Source organism: Dermacentor andersoni, chromosome 6 (assembly GCF_023375885.2).
Source record: "Dermacentor andersoni chromosome 6, qqDerAnde1_hic_scaffold, whole genome shotgun sequence".
Classification (NCBI taxonomy): Eukaryota; Metazoa; Arthropoda; class Arachnida; order Ixodida; family Ixodidae; genus Dermacentor; species Dermacentor andersoni.
The window spans coordinates 17,761,580-17,774,754 of record NC_092819.1 but is presented as its reverse complement, the minus strand read 5'-3'; the positions used below and the strand labels follow the sequence as shown (position 1 = coordinate 17,774,754).

Here is a 13,175-nt window from a genome sequence, read left to right as displayed (position 1 = left end):
TCGACAACCCGGCACAGCTTCCACATCTGTTGCGGGACCTTCTCTTCCCCGAGTAGGACAATGTCCCCTTCCTTTATGCTTCTCTCTTTGCGCTGAGCGGTAACATAAGCAGAGCGAAGCTCTAGTAGGTATTCCTGCCTCCATCGTCTCCAGAATGAATCGACAAGTGTCATACGGTGTTGCCAACGTTTTGTGAGCGCAGCCTTCGTAGATTCGCTGGGGACCGTTTCTCTAGTGCTAGGCAAACTTGTCATTCGGCGCCCTATTAAGAAATGCGATGGCGTTAGGGGCAGAAGCTCCCCCGCGTCCGAGTGAAGGAACGTGAGCGGGCGGGAGTTCACAACCGCCTCGGTCTGAGTGAGGACGGTAGTCAAGCTGTCATAAGGTAAGGCACTTCTTCCGAGGACCTTTCGCAGCGCTGTCTTAACAGTTCGCACCATGCGTTCCCAAAAACCGCCCCACTACGGTGCTCTTTCTACGATGAACTTCCAGGCTATGCGGTTGTCGCCCAAGTAAGCCTGCATCTCGCCTCCTTTTATAGCGTAGAATAGCTTTTCCAAGTCTCTCGACGCTCGCTTGAACGTTAGAGCGTTGTCTGAATAAATTTTCCTGGGCATTCCCCGCCGGGCCACGAACCTCTTGAAAGACATAAGGAAAGATTGTGTTGTCAAGTCCCTGACGAGTTCCAAATGCACAGCTCGCGTGGTGGCACATGTGAACAGGGCTATATAGGCCTTGTAAGAATTTCCAAGCTCGGTATAAAATATCGGCCCTGCGAAGTCCACTCCAGTAATTTCAGATGACTCTGATTCGCGGATACGGTCGTATGGGAGCGGTGCAAACGGCTCATCCGCGGGGCGGCTGCTTTGTCTTTGACACGGAACACAATGACGAATGATTTTCTTCACGGCCTGTCTTGCTCGCAGGATCCAATATCTTTCGCGAAGTTGAGTCAGAGTGTCCCTTACTCCAGCGTGTAAAAGCCGCCTATGCTCCCAGGCCACCAATAAGCGTGTAAACGGATGCACAGCGGACAAAATAACTGGGTGCCGCGTCTCTTCTTTATGCGCGCTATTCTGTAGCCTGCCTCCAACTCTCAATAGGCCGTCGCTGTCAATGAATGGAGTCAGACCCGCGATGGTGGACTTACGATTAAGTGTCCCGGTAGAGATTAGAGAATGGATGTCCTTCCCAAAGGTTTCTCTTCGTGATACTTTCAGCCAGTAACTCTCGGCCTGTGCTAACTCTTCCGCTGACAGGCTTCCCCTTCGCTTCTCTGACGCGTTCCGTGCGTTATGAAGAAAGCGCATAACCCATGCGGTGACACGGAGTACCCGTGTCATTGAGCTCTTGTGCTCAAGTTCCATGAGAGGCATTTTGTCTACCAGCGTCACGGTGTTCAGCACGTGAACTTTACGGAGCTCTTCGGTGCTACATTCAGCTTCAGAGACGTGTGAAGGCATCGCGTCGTACGTTTGAACACCTTTTAGCCATTTCGGTCCCGTCCACCAGCTCTCGCTGATAACCAAAGGGGAGGGCAGCATGCCCCGTGTCAACAGATCTGCTGGATTTCCCGGGCAATGTTTCCAAACAGCGGGATCAGTTAGTGCTTGTATCTCCTGTACTCTGTTGCTCACAAATTTTGTCGTCAACGACCGGAGCCTACTGAAAGCCGTGGCTTTGTTGTCTGCTGAATCGCCAGCATTCTCTTTCCAGGGAAGGGAAACTTGATATCGGCAGTTGTTCCTGGAGATGTTCTCCCTCAATTCCCGCAAAACTTGGTTGTCTTCCACGTCCGCCTCTCCTTCGTCGACAATGCCAATGTGCTCGAGCTGCCAAAACGATTTCAGTTGAGCAGCAGTGTCGTCTTGGTCTTCCTCGCCGATGACAGCCACGCGCAACACTCCCACAGTGGACACGTACGTTGCTGTTGATTCTGTGGTGTGCGTTGTCCCCTGCAGGGTCCAGCCAAAAATGGTCTCCACGGCTACGAGACCGCTGTCCAGGCGCCTGACACTACCGGTTGTGACCTCCCAGTAGAAATCGGATCCCAGCAGCAGCCCTATCTCTGCTCCATCTTGCGTACTGTCGGCGAGTTGGAGGCCTTGCTCTTCGAGGTAGTTGACGGTGGACGCTTCAGGTGCTGGCACGATGTCGCAGCAGATTTGCGGGATCTCGAGCGCTTCAACGCGGCTTTCTTTCTTTCGTTGTGTCGACTGCACAGCCATAACTCCACTCGGCGGCACTTCATTCCTGAAGACGACTTGTCGTTTCCAAATGTCATTATTTTCAGGGTCTCCTCTCCCATCACACGCAGTCCCATCTTCTGTGAAACCTCTTTCTTGACAAAGATACGCTGACTTCCGCCGTCAATCATCAGCCTGACCATCGCTCGCTTCTCCCTACCCTGAACCCACGCTTGAGCCGTCTGCAGAAGGACACGGGTTCTCTTCTTGGTGCCTTCGACTTGCAGCGAAGACTGTACGATTGTCTCAGTGAGTATAGTCTTCTCTTCCGACTTTCCTGTCGCTGGTCGTCGATTCAGGTTACACAGGGCTGCAACGTGCCGGCCGGAACATCTCTTACATTTAAGCCATCTTGAGGTGCGGCATTCGTATGCTCGATGACCTGCCTTGGCGCACTTAAAGCAGAGTCTTTCCCGCTGCACAATTCGCCTCTTCTGATCCGCAGTAAAATCAACTTCACAGTCGGCGGTTGAGTGGCTGCTCGCTTCGCATAATTTGCACTGTGTTTCAGCTCTCATGACGGCAGTTAAAACCGACGCGGACGCCTTCTTTTCAGGGATATCCTTGCGGCTCGGGCGACTCAGCCTGTCGGTGCTCTGCTGTTGGCGGGTTCCACATTCGGCCCTCTCTCGACTTTCTACTTCGGTCTTGAGGAAACTGAGGAAATTTTGAAGATCATCTCCTGGCGCGACTGCAGATGTTGTCTTTTGCCTGCAGTAACCGAGGCAAAGTTCATTCGGGATGTTCTTCCGTAGGACTGTCAATAAAAGCACTCCATAAGTGCTCGACGCCACACCCAATGCCTCGAGACTCCGAATCCCCGTCTGTACCTCATCATAAAGGGTCCGCAGCCTCTCGGTGTCGAGGATGTTATGGACAGGTCGGATGTTGAGCAACCTCGACATATGTTCTTCAATAATAACGTCGTCCTTTCCGAATCTTTCGACCAATGCCTTCACTGCAATTTCATAATTTCGGTCACTGAGTGGTAGCCCGTCGATAGCGGCTGCTGCTTTGCCGGTGAGATAGCTCGTCAAGTACTGAAACTTGTCAATTGGATGTAGAGCTGGATTCTTGTGGATGGTAGACTCGAACTGATTCCAGAATCTGTGCCATGAGCGCAGGTTTCCGTCGAATTTGGCGATCTCTAGCTTCGGAAGTCTTGTCGTTGTCGACGGTAGCTGAAGAGTCGTCGTAACTGCATGCTGGACGGAACCTGACTGTGCGACGTGGTCAGAGTTATTTCCTGTTTCTGATGGTGTACTTGACCTCGTTTCGCTCGCGGCTCCACCTCTCAGGGCCCTTTTTATCCTTGTTTTCAAGGTGCAAATTCTCAAGCTGTACGCAGCGCACTCTGTTAATACGGTGTCGAGCTCCTGTAGGTCCACTTTCTTTTCTATAGCGTCGTTGACTGCTTTAAGCTCTTCAGCTTGTTCAAGAAGGATGTCGAAATGTTCTTCAAGCTCACCGGTTGATGCTTCTGTCGCTTGAAGTAAGGTGCTGGCCGCTGCGATGGTAGTGTCGACGGCTTGTCGCAGGGCCGCTTGCTTCCTTTGTAGTCGCTCCATGATGCAGGCGAAGTTATTCCAGATGTAGCACTCCCGGGTTTCGGCACCAGAAAATGTAGAATAATTAAAGGCTACGACCAACGCTCTGTGGAGGTCACTTCGCGAGTGCGACTACAACAAAACTGCTGCGTGAGACTCTCTCGGGCGGCGGCGTATAGCGGCCGCGCACGCAGGAGCCTCGAAGGAACGATTCTCACTCGTCGGGGTTCGCTTCAATACTGAACGTTTATTTTACAAAAGACATCGCAGTGACTAGAAAAGGAAGAGAAAAGAAAATACAAAATACGAGTTGTCCGTTGGCCGCACCGACGCCTTCGTCCTTCTCGGAAGCGCCGGCCATTCGTGCCCAGCAGGCGGTCCGCCGAAAACACGGGGCACGGATCAGGTTGCGGGTCGAGGCGCCGGTCGGGACACCAGCCCAGCGGGGCGCCCCCTAGTCCGTTCGCCGGCTCCCTCTCTTGGTGCGTCGCCGGGTCCCCAACCACGGTTGCACAAAACGCGCGACGGTCGCTACCAATTCTCAACATCCGGGTTGCATTGTTAAAAACGGCCCAGCTGAGGTGCAAGTGTTGCCAGCCAGTTGCGACGACGGCGGCGTCAACTTTCAAGGAACGACACCGTTACGCTCTAGCCTCGTCGCCGTTGTGACTGAATGAGTTCGACGAAGCAGGCTTTGTGCCGCGACACGACACCGCCAACCGGGTCGGCCGCGAGCGGGGGAGTTGCCGCGGGAACGTCGTCGGGGACCGCTTCCCACGCGCCGACCAAGACGCAGGACAATGGCTACCCGGGCGCGCTGCGAGGGGCAGCTCCGAGTTCTACGAAATCCGTGTGACGTCAGTTCCGGACCGGACCGTGAACCTGTGTGTGTGTGTGTGTGTGTGTGTGTGTGTGTGTGTGTGTGTGTGTGTGTGTGCGTGTGCGTGTGCGTGTGTGTGTGTGTGTGTGTGTGTGTGTGTGTGTGTGTGTGTAAGCCGTCCCGGGGAGAGGCGGCGTGTTTACAATGACTGGACGAACGTTTCCCTTGGAATGAAGGAGGGGGAGGGGCGAGTGTTTATAAACCGCTGTTGTGCGGATGCTCGACACTTTCTTAAGCAGTCATGTTAGACTGAGACACTCTCTCAAGCAGTCATGTTAGGCTGATGTACTTTTCTAGCAGTCATGCCAGACTGATATAGATACTGTAAATAAACCCATATTCCTCGTTCTCGATGAGAAGCAGTCCTTCCCTTCATCAACGTCCTCAGCGTGGATAAGTTGGACAACGGCATGGGCCAGCTACCTTCTAATTCATGCCCGACTCCAATCTTGACAACGGATCACGAGCGATGGGATTGAACCCCCAATCATAACAGCATACACACCATATACGTGACGCGTCTCTGCGGGTGTGTCGCTACTTTGCTTCACTGCTAATCGCATTGACGTCGACGTTTATCGTGAGGTGGATTCTGTCGCATTTTGTATTTTTTTTTGATGTTTCGGAATGCAAAGTTTGAACAACGCCGCGTTGCGTATACAGCCCACACGTCACCGCGGTACACAATAATGGATCGATACTTCCGTTCTCGTGCAAGAGAAATATGAAATAATGAAACGATATTAGCTAGCCGTACGCTACCAGCGTAAATGATGGGAATGCCCCCCCCTCAATTTCCTGAGGAGTATATTATGCCATTAGCGCCCCCCCTCCTCCCTTCCCATTTTTGAAAGCGGGCACTTTTGGCTGCACGATGGAAACTCCAACTACAGCTGAAACTAAATTTTCTTTCTTGATAGATTGGCCGCGTAAGCAATGCTTTTCTTTACTACGTATCCCCTGCTTGGGCAGCGAGGATTGTCTTTTGTGCTTCCTCGGGACGCGCTGTGTCCCGGACTAGGACGAATTCTTTTTTCACCTGTGAGGCTTTTCTTTCGAGGAACCCGTATGGGTTTCCTTTGTAGGGTGGTTGTCTAATTTTCCCTTTATTAGTTCTCTCCATCTTGCGGGTTTCCGCAGAACCACTACGTAAAACCCTTGCCTTTGCTTCGAGTTGATGAATTCGACTTCGCCCTGCCATCTTCTAGCCGCCTGGTTAATTTAGATGTTAGAGCGGCTGCCCCAGAAAGGCGGTGGTCGCGGGTTCGAGTCCCGAACCAGGACGAATTTTATGCGAAGCATATTAACGTAGGTTTCGGGCCTTCGCGCGACGCCCGGCGGTGGCCACCATTGACCCTGAAGTGGGGTCACGTGACATGACGTCACGTGATGACGTCACACAGGCTGCAGATTGGGCCTCATATCGCGCCGTCGGTCGCCTCCCGGCGGTGGCCACCATTGACCTTCAAGTGACCTTCAAGTAGGTCACGTGACATGACGTCACGTGATGACGTCACACCGGCTGCAGATGGGGCCTCATATCGCGCCGTCGGTCGCCTCACGGCGGTGGCCACCATTGACCCTGAAGTGAGATCACATGATGTGACGTCACGTGATGACGTCACACCGGCTGCAGATGGGCGGAGGCCTCCACGCTTCGGTTCGCGCCGTCGCGCGCGACGCGGCGGCGGCGCCACCATCGCTGCATCACGTGATATGTGACGTCACGCCAGGGATGAAGCGGCGCGCGCCCGCCGTCGCGTCAGTCTGTGCCCGCAACCGCGCCTTGACCGCGCCAGCGCCTTTGCGCCGGGCGTGTATGCGGTCAAGATGCCTCCAAACGCTAAGGATACGCTAAGGTTGATAAGGATACCTAACCTTGATAAGCCTCCAAATTTTTCTTCAACTGCGAGGCTTTTCTTTCGAGTAACCCGTACGGGTTTCCTTTGTAGCAGTTAGCTACATTTGGGCGGATGCCTCATTTTCCCTTTATTAATTACTTCTCTCCACCATTACGTCAATAGTACCGAGCGAGAGAGAGAAATGAAGAAGGAAAGGCAGGGAATAAGGTACCTAATGGTTGAAAACGAGGATGTTTTTTTTTTCTTATATTACTATGCTATTGGCTTTGCATATATCTGGACGCCGCGCATGGCTGTTCGCTATGCAGGCGTTGATACTCGTCCTGCTATAGAGTACTTTCGCGAGTCTCTCATTTCATTTCTGGAAATGGAAAAAGCGCAAAAGTGTGTACCCGATTCGGTGCCCCGTATGGAATCTTTGCTGCATATGAAACAATTGCAGCATGTATTTGACATTACGTAGTTGATTGTTAAACTATTGCAATAAAGGAAAAAAATTAAAAAAAACTTGCCGTGGTGAAGTGCTTACACTGCCTGACTTGTGAGCGTGAGGACGTGAGTTCGACTTCTACTTTCGGGCACCCTTATTTTTTTTTTTTCAGCTCAGAAAATTTTTTATACTCATATATAATTCATATTTCATATTCATAAATTCATATATTTTATACTTTGAAGGAATGGGCAGCATTTTAAGTGCAATGTGTCGCGTAGTTTTCACGTTTCTGGCCTATTGAGGAGCGTTACAAATAATTATTACACCCTCGTGTTTATCTTTTTTTTTTAATGCGTGATATATTAGGCTTGGCCTGGTTTCATATCACTGAACTAATGTAGCCAGATTCTTTATGTTGGGTGACTGTAACGACACGATAATGGGTGACGTGTACGTAAAGTTCAAAATAGATATAGGTAACTGGGGCGTTCGCAAGAAACTACGTATGCAAGCGCTCTAGATCGATATGAGCGTGTCTAACGAGTGGGGCAGATTTGAGCCCGCTGCCCTCGCAGAACTACAAAAGCCACGAAGACCAAATTTAGCGAAAATTGGTGGTACGCTATGGAAACTACTTGTGCGAAGTTAATGCGGTTAGATCAAACGCAGCCTTTGTAAAGAAAAATTCTTATTTAAGAGTTAAAGCATGTGATATGGCCGCTATCAGCTTTACTTCCCAGTGTCCCGACAATGTTCCGACAGATTTATATTTCAAGGAAAGGGGAGGGAGATTATGATAATTGAAATTGATTGTGATAATGAAAATTGTCGACCATTGGGTCGACAATTTTCTTACGTTCCTGGTCTATATATATATATATATATATATATATATATATAAGCTAACCTAGAAAAATATCGGCATCGGTAGTTAATGGGCATATCATAGTTAACCCATGCTATCCTTTCATTTTCCTCTTCTTTTTGTGATGATTTGTGCATTACAGTACTTTGTATTTTTCCACCTTATCATATGTAAATGCTTATTATTTTCTGCATTCTTTCTTTTTTTTTTTCTTTGGTTGTCTGGCACTGCTATGCGCATGAGGGTGGCGATATGGGCTTGTTGGTCAGTCATCATTGAAAGGTATCTGTATAGCGCAACAAAACAAGGACAACCCGCCGTGGTTGCTCAGTGGCTATGGTGTTAGGCTGCTGAGCACGAGGTCGCGGGATCGAATCCCGGCCACGGCGGCCGCATTTCGATGGGGGCGAAACGCGAAAACACCCGTGTACTTAGATTCAGGTGCACGTTAAAGAACCCCAGGTGGTCGGAATTTCCGGAATCTCCCACTACGGCGTGCCTCATAATCAGGAAGTGGTTTTGGCACGTAAAACCCCAAAATTTAAAACAAGGACACAAGAACCGAAGATGAAGACAAGCGCTTGTCTTCGTCTTCTTGTGTCCTTGTTTTCTTTTTTTGCGCTATACAGATACCTTTCTATGCGCATGTATTATCCATGTCGTAATTTTCACCGGTGTTGCTTTAACTTGTTTTCATGGTTTCCATTGTCGCTTACTTATATGTGCTTTTTACGTTATCCTTTTGCTTTATCTGTTCGGAGGGGGGGGGGGGGGGGGCAGGGTGGTTGCATGGCACCGATATATTTATATAGTTCTTATGTTGAATTTTTGGCTGGTGTTCCCTCTGGTTTATTCCCACGGTTTCAATTTTCGTTTATTTATATGTGCATTTTATGTTGTTTCTACATTTATTTGTGTAAATTGACCCCCTTACTAATCATCATCATCATCAGCCTGTTTTATGTCTACTGCAGGACGAAGGCTTCTTCCTGCGATCTCCAATTACCCCTGTCCTGCGCCAACCGATTCCAACTAGCGCCCGCGAATTTCCTAATTTCATCGCTCCACATAGTCTTCTGCCGTCCTCGACTGCGTTTCCCTTCTCTTGGTACCTATTCTGTAACCCCTTACTCAATGCCCCATAAATGAGCCTTATATCTTATTCCCCACCCCCATTCAACACACATACCTTCATAAGAAATAATAATAGAAAATAATAGCTGAAGAAAGAAAATAATAGCTGAAAGGGCAAGACCAGCTCGATCGTTCTATTTACTGTAATTGTGCAATAGTGCAATGTTAATAAACGTTGGGAGGAAAGTAACGCAGAAGTAATCGATTGCTTTTTAGTAATTGCGCAAATTATCACACTTTCGGGCGATACCTACCGGCTTTGTCCGCAGTCCGATGTAAACAATTTAACTGTAACAAACCTGCGCATTGTACATGCAACCATATATTGTTTCAATGCACCGTCCATTCTCCAAAACTAGTGCTGAATTTCAACGGCAAGTCCAGAACGGTCCGCAAGCTCTGCTACAGAGCGTCGTCCTCCGCGCCGAGCACTCGCTCCAAATCCGCGTTTGGCACATACTCGCGCTCAACAAGAGCAGTCAGGGCTGCACACGACAGCACTGACAGTCGTCACGTCGAAGTGACACTTGTCTTTTCTGCCGAACGGCAAAAGTTTCAAAAGCCTAGCTGGCAGCTGGTCCGTCGTGCCAGCGCCTCCGCACTCTCGTGGCTTGATTGCGTGCGGAACTTCTGTTATTTCGCTTTTAAGTGCTAGCTACCAGAAAGCTTGCGCTTATCAAGAAGCAATGTCTATTACCTTTTTATCTAAGCCGCGGCTTCCGCTGTAAAGCGCACTACTTGAGCCTTCTTCGTTCGGCGAACGGCACCAGATCGTCAAACGTATACGTTTGTTGTTGTTTTTTATCACGTATGTACGTAGCTTGCAAGCGCTAAACGCCTTTGATCTCGTCTTCGCCCATTTCCTCACCGTTTGAGTCTGAGAAGCTGCTTTCCGGGTAGTGATTTTCTCAGGAAGAAAATGCGTGACACTATCCATCGCTGCGGCCGAACAACGAATCGCTCGTACAGTCGGCGCCGTCTGCTGTCTACTTCCGGTCGAATCTGCCGGTTTCGGCGAAGCTGTCTGGAGCATACCTGGACGTTCAGTCTGAACCACCGTGGTCTGAACTCAGCAAGGTGATCGCGGATCGAGATGCGCTCCCAATCTGCCATAGCAACCCAGGATGCTATATACTTGGACTTATACTTAGCTTTATGTAACCTCCTTGATTAGAATACACTTTCTATAAAAAGAGCAAACTTTGGATCCAGGACACGCTCCAGATCTGCCACTGGAATTCAGCACAAGAAAGCTTCGCTTACAGGGACAAACATCAGAACTGTGTTCTGCACTTTTATTTTCCCCATCTTTTTTTTTTTATTATTTTTGCCTGGAGTAACTCGCGCTCCAATGCCTCAACACGCGTCGAAAGTTTTGCGTTGGTGCCGTCGAGCACGTAGAGGACTACTCTGAAGGCTAGACTAACTGCCTCTTTTCTCGTGGTGCCATTGTAGCAGTACTCGGAGTACCGTCATAAATAATAATAATAATAATAATAATAATAATAATAATAATAGACCTGAATACTCGCAGAAGAAACTCGCTGAATGAAAGACACGAACAGGCACGTACCCAAGATTTTTTTTGGGGGGGAGGGGGCAACCCAAGGTAACTTTTATATGCAAATGAGGGGGGGGGGTACCTTTACTAGTACTAATGTGAATAACGCCCACCATTCGCCATGAATGGTCGTAAAGCCACAAAAGAGAAATGAAATAAGGTATATTTTACACGTACGCCTGTGCGATACACCTCTCCTTTACTTGGCAAACAAAGAACCACGTCAAATGGACTCGCGCAGGAAAGAAGCGCAGAAAGAGCACTACCAAGAAGAAGAAACAGAAGTGTCAAATAAAGATTACCTTAGTAGAATATAACGTAAAAAAAAAAAAACTACAGTTGGCAAAAAGGGCACACGGAGCGCGCGGAGTTAGGTTACTCCGCCAGCCAATCACAGAAGCAAACAAAATCGTCGTCATGCGGGTTTTTCAAAATGGCGTCGTACTTGATTCCTCCGGAGCGTCTGCTGTTCTTGAAGAGTCTTTTCATTGGCAGAAGCAATGAGGTGTGCAACAGACATGGACAAAATGTATGGAGTCTTCAAAAGTCTGCGGCGCAGTTCATGTCACTGCTGCACCCGTTTTATTCGTGAAACTTCATTACAAACTGAAGTGAAACTTCACAAGAAATAGTTGTAGCGAACCAAGCATGTCATTTCAGTTCAATAAAGAATTAGGCATTCGCCATTCCATTATAATAGGCGAGGGAAAAGGTACAAAATTACGCGCTAATAATTTTATTTTTGTAGTTACCGCCTTATTTGGGTAACAGAAAAAGTTTGAAGTACGAATTATTTGCAGCCTCGCGGAGGAACAGTGGCTGGCGGTTATCAGGGCGTGGGCGGGGCTTCATTGCAGATTTAGGTTCTATCCGACTATAGTAGCGTTTTTTTTAATTAGCTCTGGAAGAACTATACAGAAATATATATTTGCGGAACAATCACAGTTCTTTTGGATCCCTCGTTTACTGCTCTAAAAAGTGTCACAACCATCTTCTACTAACTCTATGGTCACAACCGAATCGTATTGTTATTTGGGAAGTGACGTAACGATGCGTGGCCGCCAGTCGCGTACAACCGCGTATGGCGCAGGAAGCTGCGATTCTAGACGTACTGCGCCCACCGCGGAAGGTTAGAAAAAACGCCTACAAAAGCACAGCAGAGAAGTGGCTACGTTAGGCGGCTCTAATGATAACTGTAGAAGCGTTATTCAGAAAATTGTCCTCCACTTCCGGCGGCGTTTTCTCTGTTTCCTTTTTAAATAAAGAGATGTTGATCCATAAATATCTTCATAAACAACGGCTAAATTTCTTAATTTTCGCTTTTCCTTCCTGTTTGGCTGTTGTCTCGGCCCTCTCCCTTAGTAGATCGCTTAAATTCTCAACTCCTTGAGACTCTTGTTCACAGCTGTTGACAATTTTGCACGAAAATTTAGTGCTGTGCAATTAGGGAAAAACCAGGCGAGTTAACGGGTGACAGTCATATTACCTATGAGTTTAAGGGTTGATGCAGGGTTTGATGATGGACGCTGTCTCGCATTATTTTATTTTCCGCCTTACCTAACCCATATCACGGGTATACGGTTCCGAGGATATGTCAGCGTCGCGGCGAGCCGTCACTCGAGGAAATAATGAAACAACAAGAAAATTTAAGCGCAATTGGCATTTTCTCTGGCCTCAACTGGTTCCACGTGCATACAGACCAGCTGACCACGAACTAAATCCCTTTCCTGGTCCCTGGATCAGTCTAGACGAAGAAGGTTGAACTAACGAAGCAACAACGATGCGCGTGATCGTTGAATAGACGGTGACAACTGAATGCATCTCGAGTTAATCGCGCGGGCACCGACTTGATGAGGAAACTGGCATTCTCATCCCAGCAGACGCCGATAACTACCACCATCCAAAAGGAGTGAAAAAGGCAACAAAATGTTGACCGTTGAATAGCTGTCAAGTCTCAACATTGATTTGGCGGCGCTTTAGGAATGTGTGTGAGAAGTGTTGGAGTGGGCGGGGAGGGGGGGTATGCGTTTTACCCAAGGGGGGCCCGAGGCCCCCCTCGGGTACGTGCCTGGACACGAAACTGCACTAACTGCGCCTAAGTACGCTTCTCTCTATAGGTGACGAGGGTTGAAATGAGCCAATGAGTTATGGGGCTCAATCAGAGACTTTGCAGTGAGCTATGACAATGCAAGAGCAAGCCACATCTGCAGGCAGCAGATTTAGTAGATTAAGAGTATGAGTGCAAAATGCATGTAATGCGGGGTAATGATCTTACCTGATTCCCAACACGCACCTTGAGGCTTTGAACCGTTTCGCCTCGATGTTGTAAACACAAAGCTGACTGTATGATCAAAGAAATTGTATCAGACTGTTTGCGTAATGTCCACCTCTCCGTAGCTTTCGAAAAAGTACAACTTTCATGACTACCTTCGACGTTCCTTCCTCTATGCTTTCGAACCTGCGCGCCTCTGTTCACGTGGTCTCCAAATGCACGGTATGCTATTCCATTTTACGCAGTTTGAGCCTTTTCATTACCACTTACGTGTCCTAAAAAATTATGTTATAATTTACGAATTTACCTTATAATCTTTAGCTTTTTCTGTCTCCATACTTTTTGTGTCATCATCATCGTCGTCATCATATAAAG

The 13,175-nt window shown here is 48.5% G+C and overlaps 1 protein-coding gene across 1 annotated transcript; it reads right to left on the bottom strand.

The window, feature by feature from the left end:
• Positions 1-461: 461 nt before the first annotated feature.
• LOC140218917 (uncharacterized) lies at positions 462-3,814 on the bottom strand. Its single transcript, XM_072288611.1, has 3 exons — positions 2,784-3,814; positions 1,335-2,253; positions 462-638 (listed from the first exon to the last, which is right to left on the bottom strand). The coding sequence occupies exons 1-3, from the start codon at positions 3,812-3,814 to the stop codon at positions 462-464; spliced, it is 2,127 nt and encodes a 708-aa protein (XP_072144712.1).
• Positions 3,815-13,175: the final 9,361 nt, after the last annotated feature.